Source organism: Mobula hypostoma, chromosome 5 (assembly GCF_963921235.1).
Source record: "Mobula hypostoma chromosome 5, sMobHyp1.1, whole genome shotgun sequence".
Lineage (NCBI taxonomy): Eukaryota > Metazoa > Chordata > Chondrichthyes > Myliobatiformes > Myliobatidae > Mobula > Mobula hypostoma.
Window position 1 is genome coordinate 161,274,840 of NC_086101.1, and position 20,378 is coordinate 161,295,217.

At 41.4% G+C, this 20,378-nt stretch overlaps 1 protein-coding gene across 4 annotated transcripts in view; it reads right to left on the reverse strand.

Annotated features, from left to right (window-relative positions):
* Positions 1 to 20,378, reverse strand: part of LOC134347111 (gastrula zinc finger protein XlCGF26.1-like) — a 101,017-nt gene that overhangs the window by 68,036 nt on the left and 12,603 nt on the right. The window contains exon 1 of one of the 4 annotated variants that reach the window (XM_063049258.1): positions 12,657 to 16,906. The exons of 2 other annotated variants lie outside the window; for them this stretch is intronic. In XM_063049258.1, the coding sequence (XP_062905328.1) occupies positions 12,657 to 14,519 (1,863 nt within the window). In that variant the 5' untranslated portion in view covers positions 14,520 to 16,906. Of the gene's footprint in view, positions 1 to 4,571; positions 16,907 to 20,378 lie in introns of those variants that run through there. One more of the 4 variants, XM_063049257.1, reaches the window with a different exon arrangement.

Below are 20,378 nucleotides of genomic sequence, written 5' to 3' on the forward strand. Positions count from 1 at the left end.
TATTCATACAACCCAGATGGTGTCACAAACGCAGAAATTTCTCTACCTCTGTCTGTCAATGGAACACACCAATTCCCTTTCAATCTTTGTAAGAAATGTAGCTTTTCCAACCTTATTGATGCAATTATCCACCCTAGGGATAGGATAGCCATTTGTTTTTGTTACTGCATTTACCTTCCTATAATCAGTGCAAAATCTAACACTACCATCAGGTTTGGGCGCAGTAACACAGGGTGAGCTCTAATCTGATGTTGAAGGCCTAATAATACCATTTTCAGCATATATTCAATTTCTTGCTCAGCCAATTTACACTTTTCTACGTTCATGCGATATGGGTATTGCTTAATTGGTTTGACTTGACCAATATCTACGTCATGTACTGAGACCGTGGATTGCTTGGGAACATCAGGAAATAAATCTTGAAACGTCAGAATTAATTCCTTCAGCTGTTGTTGTTGCTTTAGCTGCAGATGAGCCAACTTGTTATCAATGTTTTCTAGAACAACCGAGTTCATTAGCCTAACTGGGACCATGTTTGACTTGTGAGAAGTCTCAGACGAGTCAATTGTTTCATTCTCAGGGTTGCCAGATTCATATGTTTTGAGAACAACGCTCACAGATGGTGCCTGCTTGTCAAAGTAAGGCTTTATCATATTTATGTGTACCACCTGTGTTTGTTTACGTTGGTTGGGTGTTTTAATTACATAATTCACATCATTATTTTGAGAGACTTATTTCATACGGTCCATTGAATTTTGCCTGAAGTGGATTTGTCAACATTGGAAATAAGGCAAGTGCCTTATCCCCCACCTAGTATTTTCTTTCGCAAGCCTGCTTATCAAATCAACACTTCATTTTGTTTTTAGAAATCTTTCAGTTTTGTCTCGCTAGAATACAGGCCTGGTGTAGTTTATTTTTGAACTTCAAAACATAGTCTAACAAGTTAACATGTACATCCCCATCAATCCACTGTTCCTTTAACAAGGTCAAAGGTCCCCTCACTCTGTGACCAAATACAAGTTCAAATGGACTAAAGCCCAGTGATTCCTGTACCAACTCTCTTACTGTGAACAACAGCAAATGTATTCCTTCAACCCAGTCTTTTCCATTTTCAACACAGTATGTCTTAATCATTGTTTTGAGGGTAGAATGAAATCTTTCTAAAGCCCCTTGTGATTCTGGATGGTATGCAGACGATGTCATTTGTTTAGCTCCCAGTTCATAAACTACCTGCTGGAATAATCCAGACATAAAATTAATTCCTTGATCAGACTGGATTTATTTAGGCAAAGCAAATAAAGTAAAAAACTTGGTACGCGCCTTCGCCACAGTTTTAGCTATAATATTTCAGAGAGGTATTACCTCTGGGAATCTGGATGCAGTACACATAATAGTTAGCAAGTACTGATGGCCAGCTTTAGTCTTTGGCAATGGGCCAACACAATTCACTATAACTTTGGAAAAGGGTTCACTGAATGCAGGTATAGGCCAAAGTAGGGCCACTGGGGTAACCTGATTAGGTTTACCCACAACTTGACAAGTGTGACAGGTTCTGCAAAAGGTCACAACATCTTGCCTCAAATTAGGCCAGTAAAATTCTTTCATAATCCTGTTTACAGTTTTATTCACTCCAAAATGGTCACTTAAGGGCATACTGTGGGCCAAAGTTAAAATTTCAATCCTATAAACTTTAGGAACTACAACTTGGTGAACAATTGCCCATTCCTCACTCACAGGTGTAGCAGGTGGCCTCCACTTCCTCATTAACACTCCATTCTTGAGATAGTACCTTACTGGCACTTTCTTAATCTCATCATCTGAGAGAACGGTTTCTTTTAAAGCTTCAATCTCAGGGTCTCGGTTCTGTTCTGCTATAAACTCCTTTCTAGACAGGGATAACTCCTATCCTATCATCAGACTTACTACTTGAATCTTGTTGAAACAATGAAGGCAGAAAAGTCCAACAAGTCATCATAACCTGAATCCCAATTTTGGCTATCATGGGTATCAGAATCATGCTGCACAAAACCGTCTGCGTTGGCAGACTTTTAAGCCATACTTTGAGTTACTGCGTAGGAAGGATAAATGTTAAAATCCATCTGTGTGTCGTCAGTGGTTGGCTTAGTTGTCAACTGCACTGCAGGAACAACTTTACCATCTGCCAGGTCATTCCCTAACAGCAAAGTAACACTTTCCACCGGTAAACTGGAGCATAATCCGATCTTAACAGGTCCCGAAACCAACCCTACGTCATGGTCCGGTCCATGAAGTCCACATTCCAGTTCACAGTCCGGTCAATGGACTCAGGACTCCGGGTCTTCCAGCTGTCCATTTGGTTGAGTTAATCATTGGCACCTGATTCCCATCTTTGGGCTTGGACTATAAGTAGTCTTGGGGTTGAGTGTGGGCTGCTGGTTTGTCTTGTCAGTCCCCCTTGGAGCAACCTGCTGATGGAAGGCTAGTGAAACCATTCATGATCTCTAGGCCTGGCTGGAGGACCAGCGCTTCATGGAGCCTTGTTGCCACTCGTTGGAGTAGTCTTTGCGGTATGGATTCAGCTGTTTCCTGGGCCAGCTGAGTGGCTGTCAGCCACTCCGAGTTAGGTAGGGATCTGGCTGTTTCCCTAGCCAGCAGAGGTTGCTGGCTGTAACTGTGACTCAGAGCAACCCCGAAGCAGAGATAGAACTGTCTGTCGTTTTTTGGTGTTTGTTTCTTCTTGTCCTTGCCTTTGTGGGGTAAGTCAGGCCGTTCTGCCATTGCTCTGTGGGGTGGGGGGGCATGTCTTGTCTTGTCTTTGCCTCTGTTGGGTAAGTCTGGCTGTTCTGCCATTACCCAACAGGTCGATCTGTCCCACCTTGGTGTGGAGAGGTTGAGTCCCTGCTCTGTGTCTATGTACTGTCCTATCTCATGTTGGTGTCGTGTTAACGATGAGTCCCGGCTTTTCGAAGGACAAGTCCTGGCTCTATGTTGATGCTCAGTTCCCAGTCAGTCTCTCAGCTCCAGCCTCTGAGTTATCGGCCTCCGCATTTCAAGACGAAGATCCAGTAGCCAAGCTCCAAGAACCCAAGATCCCAGCCTGCAGCCAAGCTCAAGACCCAAGACCCCGGCCTGCAGCCAAGCTCAAGACCCAAGACCCCGGCCTGCAGCCAAGCTCAAGACCCAAGACCCCAGCCTGCAGCCAAGCTCAAGACCCAAGACCCCAGCCTGAAGCCATGTCATGTCCTTGCCTGGTTCTGGGGTCTGAGCCCAAGACAAGACCCAGGTTCTGGGTCCTTGTCCAGTCTTGGGCTCGGAGTCCAAGCCTTGTCTTGTCTCCAAGCTCAGGCCTGTAGATCCCAGCCACATCCTGTCCTGAAGCCATGCCATGTCCTTGCCTGGTTCTGGGATCGAGCCTGAGGCAAGACCCAGATTCTGGGTCCTTGTCCAGTCTCGGGCTTGGAGTCGAAGTCTTGTCTCCTAGTCCATGGTTTCTAGTCCTGGTCTGCGTTCTTGTCCCTGCTCCTGGTCTGAATCCTGTCACATCCCTACTCTAGTCAAGTCTTGTTCCTTGTACTTCAGTATCTACGTCTTGCATTTGGGTCCATACCCAGCGCCCCACTGTGACACCCTGACTGTAAAGATACCTTGTGCAGCGGCACAGAAACCATGCTACGCCCAATGCCTTTAATAAGATTTACCTCATCAGTGTTAGTCTCATCACCAAACTTTAGAACACTGTGTAATATAAGTGACTGAGAAGCACCAGTATCTCGAAAATTTTTCACTGGTACCGGGGTTGACCCTTCCTTTACTAATACAAACTCCTCTGGCATAAAATGATCGAATCCCTTCTTAACTCGGTCAGACCTCTCAGCCTTAACTGAGCCTCAGAAGAATGTTCGAAACCCTGTGGGTTTATAGGTGCTTCAACATACTGATCACAGGCATTTGGGACTGCCTCCTTTTCCTTTTTCTTCTTCAAGATGGAACAATTAGCCATCATATGACCAGCTTTCTTATAACAGTAACAAGTAAGACCAGAATATTTCTCCTTCAACTGCTTCCCTTCATCCTTACTTTCGTTACTAGTCCCAGCTTTAATTTCTGGTTTACCCTGGTTATCCCTGCTACTCCTTTGGAAGCTCTTATTCAGGGTAAACTTAACCTTATGAGTTAAAGCAAACTCATCTGCTAATCTAGCACACTCCTGCAAAGTGGCAGCATCCTTTTCATCTAAATACGTCTTTACGTCATCAGGGACGCACCTTTTGAATTCTTCAATTAAAACCAACACTTTCAAGCTGTTAAAATCATCATTTACATTTTTAGATGCGCACCAGCGGTCAAAACACACAAACTTCTCATAAGCAAATTCCATACAAGTCTTACACACCAAAGTTGCTGGTGAACGCAGCAGGCCAGGCAGCATCTCTAGGAAGAGGTGCAGTCGACGTTTCAGGCCGAAACCCTTCGTCAGGACTAACTGAAGGAAGAGTGAGTAAGGGATTTGAAAGTTGGAGGGGGAGGGGGAGATCCAAAATGATAGAAGACAGGAGGGGGAGTCTTTCTTTTTCAATCTTTTTTATTGCGTTTCAAATTGATAAACATAACAATGATAATGATACCAAAAGATCAGGATTACATTACTAATGGTTAATGTATACAGACACAGGCTCCCAAGTAACATATTTAATTTAAACCTCCCAATCTCTTAATAACTGAACATGAAAAAGATTCAAAAAAAGTTTTTACCCCCTACACTAAAAAAAACAAAACATAACAAAGACTGGGCTGCCATACTTCATCACTTAAGATCATTATTTGTCATTAACTCCACTCCTCTATACACAAACAAAAAGTTATTAAAAATGATTTGGAAAAGGTCAGCTTACGTCATATGAAGATGTTGAATAAATGGCCTCCAAGTTTCTTCAAATTTAACCAAAGGATCAGTGGTACCACTCCTAATTTTTTTCCAAGTTTAAACATGTTATAGTTTGGGAAAACCATTGAAATGTAGTAGAGGGATTAGACTCTTTCCATTTAAATAAATTGGATCTTCTGGCTATTAATGTAACAAATGCAATCAAACGACAAGCTGAAGGGGATAAATGACTGAAGTCTATCATTGGTAGTCCAAAAACTAAAGTAATAGGATGAGGTTGTAAATCAATACGCAAAACTACTGAAATAATCTCAAAAATGTCTTTCCAATATTTTTCCAAGAGAGGGCGAGACCAGAACATATGTGTCGAGGAAGCTATCTCAGAATTACATTTGTGACAGACAGGATTTATATGACCATAAAAACGAGCTAACTTATCCTTAGACATATGGGCCCTATGAACCACCTTAAATTGTATCAAAGCCCGTGTCTAGCACACATTGAAGAAATGTTAACTAGTTGGGAGAATTTTCTCCCATTTCTCTATGGGTAAAGATACCTGAAGTACTCTTTCTCATTCATTCTTAATTTTATCAGACATACCTAAACGTATTTTTGTAATTAAATCATAAACAATTGTTATTAGACTCTTCTGATATGGTTTTAAACCTAAAATATTTTCTGTAATTTCAGTTTGATGTGATATCAGTAAAGTAGGTAAAATAACCTTCAAAAATTTTCTAATCTGTAAATATCTGAAAAAATGTGATCTAGGCAAATTATATTTATTAGACAACTGTTCAAAGGACATAAGACAATTAACCATGAATAAATCATGAAAACATATTATTCCCTTCATTTTCCATAAAAGAAAATCTTGCTCAGTTCTGGATGGTTGGAAGAAAAAAATGGATATAATAGGACTTGATAGGATAAATTTATTCAATCCAAAAAATTTACAAAATTGAAACCATATTTGTATTGTATGTTTAATTATTGGATTAATCATTTTGTTTATTCAGTTTAGTAAGTGCAAAGGGAAGCGAAGCCCCTAAAATAGAAGCCAACGAGAACCCCTGTACAGACTCACACTCGAGGTTCACCTATTGTGGACATTGAATTTCATCCAAATCTTGTGTCCAGAACGCTAGATATCGAATATTAATTGCCCAATAATAGAATCTAAAGTTCAACAATGCCGGACCGGATTTTTGATTTCTGTAAATATTTCTTACTTAATCTAGGATTTCTATTCTGCCATATATATGAATACATTTTAGAATATATAATATCAGAAAAAGATTTAGAGATGAAGATTGGTACCGTCTGAAGTAGACAGAGAAATTTAGGTAAAATAATCATCTTAATAGCATTGATTTGACCAAACAATAATAGGGACAAGGGGACTATTTAGTAAACAGTTGTTTAACATAATCATTTAAGGGTAAAAAGTTAACTTTAAATAGATTCTTATGCTTCTTAGTAATTTTAACACCCAAATAAGTAAAATAATCAGTAACCAGTCTAAATGGTGATTGTCTATAGACTGGAACTTGCATATTTAATGGAAGAAGCTCACTCTTATTAAGATTCAATTTATAACCAGAAAAACTACTAAACTGAGCAAGTAGTAATATTACTGCAGGGAGGGATTTCTCTGGATTAGAGATATATAGTAACAGATCATCTGCATATAATGATACCTTATGAGTCTCATTCCCACGAATAATGCCAAATATATTGGGTGAATCACGAACAGCAATTGCCAAGGGCTCCAAGGCATTATCAAATAGTAAAGGGCTTAAAGGACAGCCCTGTCTAGTACTTTGAAAAAGCCTAAAAAAGGGGGAATCTCTAATTATTAGTAAGTACAGAAGCCAAAGGTGTATGATATATCAATTTACTCCAAGATATGAATTTTGGGCTAAAATTAAATTTCTCAAGGTGTTAAATAAATATTCTCATTCAACTCTATCAAATGCCTTCTCGGCATCAAGCGAAATAACACATTCTGGAGTTTTAGATGAAGAAGTATATACAATGTTCATCAACCTCCTAACATTAAAATACGAATAACGATTTTTAATAAATCCTGTCTGGTCGACAGAGGCAATTTGTGGCAATACGTTTTCCAATCTAATTGCTAATATTTTGGAGAAAATTTTGGAGTCCACATTTAACAAGAATAGAGGTCTATATGATGCACATTCACAGGGGTCTTTATCTCTTTTAGGAATTAAAGAAACAGATGCTTCATAAAAAGATTTTAGCAATTTACCTACAGATAAGGCATCCTTAAAAATTCTACATAACCAAGGAGAAAGTAGACTTGCAAAAGGTTTTATAAATTCTACTGTATACCCATCCAGGCTGGCTGCTTTACCAGAATTCATCAAGGAAATTGCTTTCTTTATTTCTTCTTCCGTAATGGGTGCATCTAATGTTAAACATTAAGTGGTAATTTCGGAATAATCAATTTTCTTAAAACTTCATGCAGGTAGAATTCAGGTAGAATCATCGGGAAATTGTGATTGGTATAAAGAGGTGTAGAACTCTTTAAGATTTATTAATTTCATCGTGATCAACCATCAAAGTACCAACCCGTTTACAAACTTTGTAAACTCTGACAGTTAGCCAAAGCAGCTTTCAATTGGTTGGCCAGTAATTTACCTGATTTATCACCATGTATATAAAATTGACTCTTAGTTTTAAGTAATTGATTTTCAATTGGGGATGTTAATAACAAACTGTGTTGCATCTGAAGTTCAACTCTCTTTTTGTAAAGCTCCAAATTAGGAGCAGCAGAATATATTTTTATCAATTTCTTCAATCTTATCAACCAATGTGTGTACAGTATTTCATTATTAATTCGTTTTTTCAATCCAGCAGAATATGAAATAATTTGCCCACGGATATATACTTTAAAAGTGTCCCATAATATCCCACTGGAAATTTCTTCCGTAAAATTAGTTGAGAAGAAAAAGGCAATCTGTTCTTTAATAAAGTGAACAAAATTTAAGTCCTGAAGCAGAGCAGAATTGAACCGCTATTGTCTAGCACTGAAAGTTACATCAGTTAATTTGATTGATAGTTTCAGGGGCGCATGATCAGAGATGGCAATTGCATCATACTGACAGGCTGTAACAGAAGAAATTAATCGAGAAAAATAAAAAAGTAATCAATTCTAGAATAATTATGATATACATGAGAAAAGAATGAGAACTCTTTATCGTTAGGAAGTAAAAACCTCCAAACTTTTAAAATTCCGGAGTCAACTCAAAAGGAATTAATAAAAATAGCGGATTTGTTTGGAAGTACCTGACTGGGCGCAGACCTGTTCATCGAGGGATTCAGGCAACAGTTAAAATCTCCACCCATTATCAACCTATATTCATTTAAATTAGTGTAGCCCCCGGTAAGCCTCAGGCTCGCTCAGCTCGCTTTCCTCTAGGGGAAGCAGCCTTCGGCCCCGCCAAACTGGGTAATTAGTTTGTGTAGATGCTGTGTGATATACCCTACCATGCCAAATAACAGACAGTACACCATATGCGATTAAAAGGTTACACTTTATAAACCTTACTGGAACTATGTAATTAATAGATACAATATAAAAGAAAGAAGTAAAAGGTGCCAAACTTATCAGAGTTCAACCACTTTGTGCACAACCGTTAGAGCTCAATTAACGGGGTCCTCTTTCCACCATGCGATCTCCTCTGACCCCCTTGACTCGCCGCTGGGACCAACCACGGTGGTCGACCAGAGCGCGACCACCGCGTCCTTCCTCTTCGGTTCTCCTCCCAAAAACCCTGGGCCTCGGACTCCCACTTGGGGTCCGTCCCATCACTCAGCTTACAGCATCGCATCTCCTCTCTCTGTCCCCATCCGCCTTCTGCCTCAAAGTCCGCAAAAACAATAGCTTACAGACACACAAGGATAGCATCTATCCCAATTGGTTAGCAAATGAATACAATTCTCTTATCAGTAATTATAACCCAAACAAGCTACGAGAGAGAAGCACTTTCTCAGTAGTTAACATAACAAAGAAGCCATTTTATTAGCCTTAGCAGTAACATAAAAGAAGAAACCCCTTACATGAGGAAGAGATACAAATAAATGCTTGAACAATTAAGGATAATCGGTATTTGGTGCATAGATATTAACAATAGCAACTTTTTGGTTATAAAGTAAACCAGTAGTTAACAGAAATCTACCATTTGGGTCTGAAATTGTTTCATAGTGAACAAATAAAATCGAGGAATCTATAAAAATAGAGACTTCTTTCACCTTAGCCCGTGAATTGGAGTGAAATTTTTGTTTTTTCCAAAACCTAAAGTAAAACGCTGATTATCCTCCTTCCTTATATTAGTTTCCTGGGAAAGATAATCTGAGCATTCAATCTATGAAAAACTTTAAAGATCTTCTTCCGTTTAATTGGATGATTCAAACCATTCGTATTCCATGAAAAGTTAATAATATTATCCATTGTACTTGAATAAACTATATGGTATGTAAAGGATTAACCTTACTACATAGGAAACTCATGAATCAGGAAGAGGGAAAAAGGTTTAAAGAGGAACTGGAAGTCACGGCAATTCAGACATATTTGTAGTTTCAGATCAGCCCAGATGTAAAAAACTAAGCTAAAAATAGCCCCACTCCCCTCCCACAAAAGCCCAAAAACGGGCCAATAGACAGCCAGAAAGTTATCTAGACAATTCCCTACCCCCATCTCTCTTGAAGGCAAGTCTCCAAAATTGAAAAGAATGGAAAACACCATCCACAGTCAAAACATTGGGAAAAGAATGCCATAAAAAAACACCAAACAAATATTAAAAAAACGCCATTTGCAAAACATTTTGAAAGGCAAGATCTTGTAAAGTGAAACAGAATACAATCTTATTAGTATTTCAAGAAAACAATCAATCACCAAATCAGATTCTTAATTATTTTTAAAAACAAACAATTGAAAATAATAAAATAAAATAATAATGGAGAAGAAAAGGAACTTTAACATAAATGCATGATAAATATCCATATTCCAAAACAAATTACAAGCATTATCAAACGAAGGGCAAAATTCTTCAAACTTTAAAAGTCCAAACCTATGAACTTGTTATTAACTTATAAACCAAATGAATACAGACATGAAAAAACAGTAAATTTATTAGACATCTGAGATTGAACATTGATCCTCAAGGAATTGATGAGCTTCATCCACGGATTTAAACCATCTACATAATTTATCAGGCAGAACAACCCTTAGACAAGCTGGAAATAGCAGAGCTGGTTGGAACCTTTGATAGTGCTCAGACATCACCGGTTTAAAAAGCAATCTTTCTCACATTACCTCAGGACTGTAATCTTCGACTAAATAAAACTTGAGGTCTCTGTGTTCAATAACCCCTTTCTGAAGGGGAATTCAAATTAAATGCTCCTTGCTATGCACATAGTGGAATCGGAGTATAAAAGGTCGAGGTTTCAGTTCTTTAAAGGGTTTTGCTCTTAAAGCCCGGTGGGCACGATCAAGTATAGGGGAAGTAGGAAAAACTTCAGAGCCAAACACGTCCATTAAAAATTGAGAAAAAAATTTAGCACGGTCACCACTCTCAACGTTTTCAAGGAGTCCTATTATTCGCAAATTCTGTCTACGACTATGATTTTCCAGGTCGATAATCTTAGCTTTATATTGTTCCAGAGTTTGAGTGGTCAAAGTTAATTTCTTTTCCAACAAATCTAGCTTGCGGTCTCTCTGTCTACCAGCTTCATCAAGTTTGGAAATTTGCCGTGGTTGTTTTTCACACTCCCGCCTAAGTGCTCCCAGTCTACTTTCGATCTCCTTTAACAATACTTCCAAATTAGAAAATCTTGTATCAATTTTATCATCCAGAAGCTTCAACATAGCCTCCAAAGTGAGTTGAGACTTAGGCTGTTGAGAGTCACCTTCTCTCCTTCCATTTTCATTACCGGCTTCCTTGCCTTCGGCTAATGCCTTTTTCCCTCTGGTACTCATTTCCAGCGATTAAAAATCCAAGCTCAAGCATATAAAAGTGTTATAAACACTTTACTATAGATAGTAAAAGAGTGGTAAAAAGACTGAAAAATGAATGGAGCAAAGCCAAAATGCGACTTACTCCATCTCATGCCCCAAGAGAATCATTCCATATAAGTCTGGTTTACAGATTTCCTTAAATTTCTAAACTTTTGCCTGTATGCTTCTGGGACCAACTCGTAAGCTTTGAGCACAGCCTGTTTCACTATGTCATTATCAGCTTCTTCATCAACTGTCAAAGCAGAATGGGCTTGCTGAGCCTTCCCCTTAATTACACTTTGTAAGAGAATAGACCAACACTCTTTTGGCCACTTTAAACTCTGAGCAAACTTCTCAAAATGCTGAAAGTATTTATCACCCTCTGCCTTGTCAAATGGAGGTACCAATTTAACTTCCCAACTGGCCTCAAACTTTATCACCAGAGTCTAACGTAGATGTCTTTGCTGCAATCTCTCTTTCTTTTCCAGCTTTAACAGCCTCTATCTCTGCTTCCTCCTTCTGTTCTTCTGCCTCTCAAGCCTCAAACTGCCCCTGCCTTTTTGCAGCCTCCATCTTTAATTTTTCTAACTTGTATGGGAGCTCAAGCTCACTAGGTTTACTTTCAGGAAACACCTCCAACTTCTCTACTTTAAACACACCCTCAGATACATAATGTTCAGCTATCATCCTCTGCATCTGTCCCTCCTCATTGTCGATTTCACCTTACCAAGTTTTAACCTTTTAGCAATACTCAACAACTCAATTCTTCTGGCGTCCTCTAATGCCTCAGAGGTTGGCGCTTCCAGAAATCTATCAACATCCATTGCTGCTGATTTTCCACACGTAAATAAATCAAAAGGGATTTCTCCAATGAAATTGATAATTAATCAATCAATACACCGCCAAATTTGTTCATATCCCGGATGCAGGCCCCAATTTTGTTACGAACTGTAACGCTTTAGAAATGAACCAGCAGCAATAGTCTACACCTGGAGTCTGGTTTTGATGTTAAAACCACTATCTTTATTAGTATCTACTTATAATATAGTAACTTAAGCAAGATAAACAAAAGTTAACAGTGTTTTGTGTATATGTGTGTAAATATAACTCCCAAACTATTGAGCTCGGGGGAAACAAGGCTTAGAGTCTTGAGATGGTAAAGTATGAAAGTTCAGTTCATCTGCAGAATAGGTGATGAGAGATATTTGTAATCCAGGGTAAGTGTCGAGAGAAGGCAATTTTATCGAATTCCACAGGTTCCATGGTAAAATGAGAGAACAGTCACTGTAGATTTTATCCATCGTCGTTCCAAATCCACATACGAATTATCACCGAAAGTGACTTGTCACAAGGGGTATCGTCTTCAAGTGAGTTACCACATTACACCCAGGCAAGGGTTAACACATAAGTGGTCTTCACAGGATACCCCAAATCTGATCCACTCCTATGGATCAAACGAGGTGACAACCAGTCGATGTACACTGAATCGATAAGTAACCCACCCTTGCGGGCATAGGAAAGTTCTAAACAGTGACCCTTGGCCACTAGTTCCCTTGTTTCGACCCTTCCACTTTTCCTCCTTCGTCTCCGTCCGACTCTGAGTGTCTGTGTCCTTGCTTAAAACTAAACAAGCTGCGAGCGATGTAAACAAACTGCAAGTCAGACTGATTCGCCTTCTTAATCTCTCTCTCTCTCTCTTAAAATGACAGTCCACACCAAACGAAACCGAGGGATTCATAACAACAGCCACTACCCATTGTGAACTGACTGGTGTGCCAGTAGTTGGGATGACTGAGTGAATCCTTTCCCACATTCTGAGCAGGTGAACGGCTTCTCCCCAGTGTGAACTCGCTGATGACTCTGTAGGGTGTCTGATCGAGTGAATCCCTTCCCACATTCTGAACAGGTGAACGGCTTCTCCCCAGTGTGAACTCGCTGATGACTCTGCAGGTGGGATAACTGAGTGAATCTCTTCTCACAGACTGTGCAGGTGAACGGCCTCTTCCCTGTGTGAACTGACTGGTGTGCCAGTAGGTGGGATGACTGAGTGAATCGTTTCCCACATTCTGAGCAAGTGAACGGCTTCTCCCCAGTGTGAACTCGCTGATGACTTTGTAGGTTGGATGACTGAGTGAATCTCTTCCCACATTCTGAGCAGGTGAATGGCTTCTCCCCAGTGTGAATTCGCTGATGATTCTGCAGGTGGGATAACTGAGAGAATCTTTTGTCACAGACTGAGCAGGTAAACGGCCTCTCCCCAGTGTGAACTGACTGGTGTGCCAGTAGTTGGGATGACTGAGTGAATCCTTTCCCACATTCTGAGCACGTGAACGGCCACTCCCCACTGTGAACTGACTGGTGTGCCAGTAGTTGGGATGACTTAGTGAATCCTTTCCCACATTCTGAGCAGGTGAACGGCCACTCCCCACTGTGAACTGACTGGTGTGCCAGTAGTTGGGATGACTGAGTGAATCCTTTCCCACATTCTGAGCAGGTGTACGGCTTCTCTCCAGTGTGAACTCGCTGATGACTCTGTAGGGCGGATGATTGAGTGAATCTCTTTCCACAGACTGAGCAGGTAAATGGCTTCTCTCCAGTGTGAACTCGCTGATGACTCCGTAGGGCAGATGACTGAGTGAATCCCTTCCCACATTCTGAGCAAGTGAACAGCTTCTCCCCAGTGTGAACTCGCTGGTGGGTCAGTAGTTGAGATGACTCACTGAATCCCTTCCCACAGTCTGAGCAGGTGAATGGTTTCTCTCCAGTGTGATCTCGCTGATGCACCTTAAGCTTAGATGAGCAAGCGAATCCCTTCCCACAGTCTAAGCAGGTGAATGGCCTCTCCCCAGTGTGAACTCGCTGGTGCCTCTGTAGGGTGTGTGATCGAGTGAATCCCTTCCCACATTCTGAGCAGGTGAACGGCTTCTCCCCAGTGTGAACTCGCTGATGACTCTGTAGGTTGGATAACTGAGTGAATCCCTTCCCACAGACTGAGCAGGTGAATGGCTTCTCCCCAGTGTGAACTCGCTGATGACTCTGTAGGGTGGATGACTGAGTGAATCCCTTCCCACAGACTGAGCAAGTGAACGGCTTCTCCCCAGTGTGAACTCGCTGATGAGTCCGTAGGTCGGATGACCGAGTGAATCCCTTCCCACATTCTGAACAGGTGAACGGCTTCTCCCCAGTGTGAACTTGCTGGTGGGTCAGTAGGTCGGATGACACTGTGAATCCCTTCCCACAGTCTGAGCAGGTGAATGGCTTCTCTCCAGTGTGAACTCGCTGATGACTCTGTAGGCTGGATAACTGAGTGAATCCCTTTCCACAGAATGAGCAGGTGAACGGCTTCTCCCCAGTGTGAATTCGCTGATGACTCTGTAGGTTGGATGAGTGAGTGAATCCCTTCCCACATTCTGAGCAGGTAAACGGCTTCTCCCCAGTGTGAACTCGCTGATGACTCTGTAGGTTAGATGACTGAGTGAATCCCTTCCCACAGACTGAGCAGGTGAACGGCTTCTCCCCAGTGTGAACTCGCTGATGACTCTGTAGGTCAGATGACCGAGTGAATCCCTTCCCACAGTCCGAGCAGTTGAACGGCCGCTCCCTGGTGTGAACTCGCTGGTGAGCCATTAGGTCAGATGACTGAGTGAATCCTTTCCCAGAAATTAAGCAGATGACCAGCCTCTGTCCGGTGTGAACTGACTGGTGTGTTCACAGGTGGGATGACCGACTGAATCCTTTATCACACACAGAACAGATGAATGGCCTTGCCTAGTGTGAACTTCCTGATGAACCTTTAGTTGAGACTACCGAGTGAATCCATTCCCAGTGTCTGAGCAGGTGAACGGCCTTTCCCCTCTGTAAAATGACGGGCAGCCAGTTGGTCAAATAACCAAGTGAATCCCTCTCCACAGTCTGAGCAGGAAGGATGGTCGATTAAATCCCTTGCTCCATTTAAATATCTAGACAGAGACAGCAAAACTGGCGTGCCGTGTTTGAGATTCCTGGAGACAAATTCCTTCTCGTTTTTAACCTGTAAAAAAATTTACAAAATCCATCAAGAGGTGTAGGACAACATTTCAGATGAGATTACGTGAATTGCCAAGGTTTGATGTGGTATCACACTGTTACAGTGAGGTTTAACCCAAGTTGGAGAGAGAAATCATCTTGTAACTGGGCACAGTGCTGGTATTTGGAATGACCATCAATTCCCTGATGCTCTTCCTGTCTCTATCAGAATGGGGCATTTCTGCTGTCTCCAATTTGTGCCTTGGTTCAGTTTGACTCTCTCCATTGGTATTATTCTCTGTTCCTGTTGAGCAGCATGGGAGCCTGGCCCCAAAGTGACTGAAACAATCTCACGTAAATAGTGTTTCTTGATGTGCGGCTGTGATTTTCTTTTATGTAAAGTGCCACAGTTTTAACGTCATATACAAAATTCCTGCTGAGATGAATGGTTGGTCTGCACAGCTGTTCAAAGGACTTAAGAGTGAATTTTTGTATTATTTCAGGTTCTTATCACAATCGTAGAAAATTACAATACAGAAAGAGGCCCTTTGGGCCATCTAGTTTGTGCCGAACTATTTAAACTGCCCACTCCCATACCCCTACCATCCAGGTACCTTTACAAGCCTCTTAAATGTTGAAATCGAGTTCGCACGCACCACTTGTGCTGGCTGCTCATTCCACACCTGGATGATGGTCTGTGTGAAGAAGTTTCCCCTCATGTTCCCCTTAACGTTTCACCTTTCATCCTTAACCCATGGCCTCTGGTTGCAGTCCCACCCAATCTCAGTGGAGAAAGACAGCTTGCATTTACCCTATCTATGCCCCTATCACAATCAAATCTCCCCTCAATCTTCTACATTCCAAGGAATGAAGTCCTGACCTGATCAATCTTTCCTTATAACCCAAGTCTTCCAGACCTGGCAAAATCCTTGTGAATTTTCTCTGAACTCTTTCAACCTCTTTTACATCTTTCCTCTAGGTAGGTGACCAAAACTGCACACAATACTCCAAATTAGGCCTCGCCAATGTCTTCTACAAGTCAACAAAACATCCGTCTATTGTTGTCAATAATTTGGTTCATGAAGGTCAATGGGCTGAAATCTTTCTTTCTGTCCCTATCTAACTGTGATACCACTTTCAGTGAATTAAGGACTTGTACTCCCAGGTCCCTTTCTTTTACAACACTCCTCCGTGCCCAACCAGTCACTGTGAAAGACCTCCCTTGGTCAGTCATACCAAAGTTCAACAACTCACACTTGTCTGCGTTAAATTCCATTTTCCATTTCTCAAACCATTTTCCCAGCTGGTCCAGATCACACTACAAGCCATGATAGTCTTCTTCACTGTCCAATACACCTCCAGTCTTGGTGTCAGCCACAAATTTGCTGATCCAGTTAACCACACTATCACTGATATAGATGACACACAACAACAGATCCAGCACTGATCCCTGTGGCACACCACTAGCCACAGGCCTACAGTCAGAGAGGCAACCATCTGCTACCACAATCTGGCTTCTCCCAACAACAGTGTCTCATCCAATTTACTATCTCATCTTGAACGCTGAGTGACTGAACCTTCTTGACCAAACTCCCATATGAGACTTTGTCAAGTGCCTTGCTAAAGTCCATGGAGACAACATCCACTCTATTGCCTTCATCCACTTTCCTGACAACTTCCTTGAGAGACTGTAAGATTTGTTAGACATGTCCTACCATGCACAAAGCCATGCTATCTATCCTTAATCAGTCCACATCCATCCAAATACTTATATATCTGGCTCCTGCACATACATTCCAAAATAACTTTCCCCCTACTGATGTCAAGCTCACCAACGTAAAATTTCTTAGTTTATTTTTAGGGCCTTTCTTGAACAACGGTACAACATTGGCTATCCTCCAATCCTCCAATACCTCACCTGTCCCTAAGGATTATTTAAATATCTGTGCTTGTGCCCCGACAATTTCTGTACTTGTCTTCCGCAGGGTCCTAGGGAACAACTTGTCAGGCCTTGGGTATTGATCCACGCTAATTTGCCTGAAGACAGCAAACTCCTCCACCTCTGTAATCTGTACAGGGTCCCTGAAGTTGATGCTGCTTTGGCTCACTTCTGTAGACTCTGTGTCCATCTCCTGAGTAAATACGGATGCAACAAAAATCTCCCACATCTATTTTGTCTTCTCATATGGATTACCATTCTGATTTTGCAGAGGGTTAATTGTTTTCCCTTGTAATCTTTTCGCTCTTAATATATTTGCAGAATCCATGACGATTCGCCTTCACCTTGTCTGCTGGGGTAACCTCATGCCTTCTTTTATTTCTTTCATAAGTGTTCACTTGAATTACCTGTATTTCATAAGTACCCCATTTGTTCCCATTTGTGTGTACCTGGAATGCACCTCCTTTTTATTGATCTGGGAGATGAAATCCAAAGGGGTGATAGAGCTGTATGGTGGGAGGTGAGGGTGGGGGGGAGGGGGTTAAATTAAAGTTGCAGGGGGATGGGAGCCTGCATAACAGAACAGATAGTGGAGGGGTTGTGGAGACAGTTGTTCAGTCCTCAGACAAAGTCAGGAATGAAAAATTTTGAGCCTGGTGCAGTGAATATGCTGAGCCCTGTATATTTCAATACAAGGAGCAGCGTAGGAAAGGCGGATGTGTTCAGGGCATGGATCAACACCTGGAATTAAGATACTAGGATCTGGCAACTGTGGATTGGACAGGCTGCTTTATGGCAAAGGTGTGCTTGGTAAATGGGAGGCATTCAAAGCGAAATTTTGTAAGTACAAAGCCGGTACGTGCTTGTCAGAATAAAAGGTAAAGATAGAAACTGTAGACTTCCGGGGTCGAGTATGGAGTGAGTTGGTGCGTGTGAGTGTGGCTCCCGATTTTTATTGAAAATCTACCTGTTTATCTTTGCCGTATGCTCGAGATAACTGGATACTTACCATTGTGAACAACGCGGGACATAGCTGGACATTGAAATGGCAAGTAGAATGTACCTTCGAAGTAAAACTGGGGAAAAAGATAGCGAAGCCTTGAGCAAGAAGGCGGATGTTACAGTAATGGCGCCGTTGCACGCTGCTGGAGCTGGTCCCAGACCTGCCCTACCCGATGACTTGGAGAGGCTTCGTTTAGTACTTATTACTGACATGACGCAAGCGGTGCATTCTGCCCTAAAAAGAGAACTTGAAGATGCTTTATCACCAGTGACTGCTACCATGGAACAAATTATGTCTGCTTACGAGACACACGACGAACGCATTCGTGGGGTTGAAGACGGCCTGAATGATTACAGGGACCGACTGGTGAGCGCCGAAGCCGCCATTGCAGCATTGCAGAGCGAAAACGCAGTTCTGAAGGGAAAGCTAGATGACCTCGAAAATCGGTCGCGGAGATCCAATTTGAGAGTGGTCGGCATTCCTGAAAATTTGGAAGGTTCGGACCCTGTTAAATTTATGACCGAGTTTTTTGACGAAGTGCTGGGGGCAGATTTTTTCCCAAGTCCTCTCGTACTTTCGCGTGCTCACCGAGTCGGACGTAAACCATCCGGTGTCTCTGGAGCCAAGCAAACGAGACCAAGAACGTTCCTGGTTTGCTTTCACTCCTTTCAAGATAAGCAACGCATCATCAACAGACGGAAGCAGGAGCTGTATTTCCGTGGACACCGCGTGTTTTTTTATTAAGATTTTAGTGCAGAGCAGGGTAAAAAACGAGCAGCTTTCAAGGAGGTGAAATCCCTGCTTTACGGGAAAGGGGTCAGGTTCGGCCTCTTGTATCCCGCCCAGCTCCAGGTCATGCATGAAGGTAAAAAGCATTATTTCGATACACCAGAGGCGGCCAAAGAGTTTTACCATTCGCGCTGGGGAGAAGAAGAACGAGAAGAGCAATGACTTTTTTTTAGGTTATTCGTGCAGCATTGAAGGGGCCTCATGCCGAAGCAAACTGTTAATTTTCACAATCCACTTCTTTGTTCATTTTTTCCAGTTTAATTTGTGGAACGCGATCGGGTCGAACTGCTATGCTGCCGAAACTGATTAACAAAAACTTTCAACCAGCAAAATGTAAATATTTGGGATTTATATCTCGGGTGTTTAAGTTGCCCAGTGTGTTTTTTTTTGTTTTTAATGCTTAGCTTGACCTGTGTTATCTTTAGCCTATATGTTATATTAAAGGTAGTATAAGTGATAGGATAAATTTTAAGGAGGGGAGCCACCCTAGATTAGATTGAAAGTTGGGTTGTATGGGGAACGCCTTGGAAGTTTTTTGTTGGGTACTGCCTGCGATCATCCTCAATTGGGGAGGTAGATCTAGGTTTCGGGGGTTAATTGGGTTTTTTTGTTTGTGTAAAGGGGTGGGGGGAGTGTTTTGGGGGATTACCATGGCAGTTTATTCTTTTGTGTGTTACGGATTGATCAGACTTTCTTTTCATTGTGCGTTATTGTGTGCAACTTATACCCTTGCACTGTTTTGGATTGTAGGCCCTGTGTGCCTTTTGATATGGTTAACATGAGTGCTGCTGATGGAGGCCACCCTGTGAGGTTTATTTCTTGGAATGTAAAGGGGCTCAATGGTCCGGTTAAAAGAGCTAAAGTTTTCTCTCATCTGAAACAATTAAAAACAGATATACTATTTCTACAAGAGACACATTTAAGAGTGGAGGACCATAATAGACTTCGTAAAGCATGGATTAGTCAGGTTTTTCATTCCAGATTTAATAGTAGGTCCAGGGGGGTGGCAATATTAATCACCAAAAGAATGCAGTTCACACCATCTGATGTAATCAGTGACCCTAATGGTCGCTTTATTATAGTCTCTGGCTCTCTTTTTCAGATACCTGTTATTTTGGTAAATGTTTATGCTCCTAATTGGGACGATGTCCAATTTGCAAATAGGGTTTTGTCATTAATACCTAACCTGAATACACATAAGCCAATCTTTTCCGGAGATTTGAACTGTGTTATTGACCCACTGCTTGATAGGTCTTGCCCTAGGGGAACATTTTCTGGTATGGCAAAGGCCTTCTCGATGTTTATGCAACAAAATGGTTATATGGATCCTTGGAGATTTTTGAATCCATCAGTTAGGCAATTCTCTTTCTTCTCTCATGTTCACCACTCCTATTCCAGGCTAGACTATTTCTTTATAGATAATTCCTTGATACCTATGATTAGACAAATTGAATACACTGCTATAGTTATATCTGATCACTCACCCGTGAAAATGGACCTATGTTTTCCTTTAAACGTTACAGAACGGCCTCTGTGGAGACTTAACCCCCTTTTGCTTTCTAATGAGAAATTTTGTAGTCATATATCGGCTAACATTGACACATTCTTCGAGACTAACAAAACTGAGTCGGTATCGTACTCTTTACTTTGGGAAACTTTAAAAGCTTACTTGAGGGGTCAAATAATATCTTATACTTCACATGCCAATAAAGAGCGTAGGAAGGAAATGCAAGTGTTACTGAAATCTATT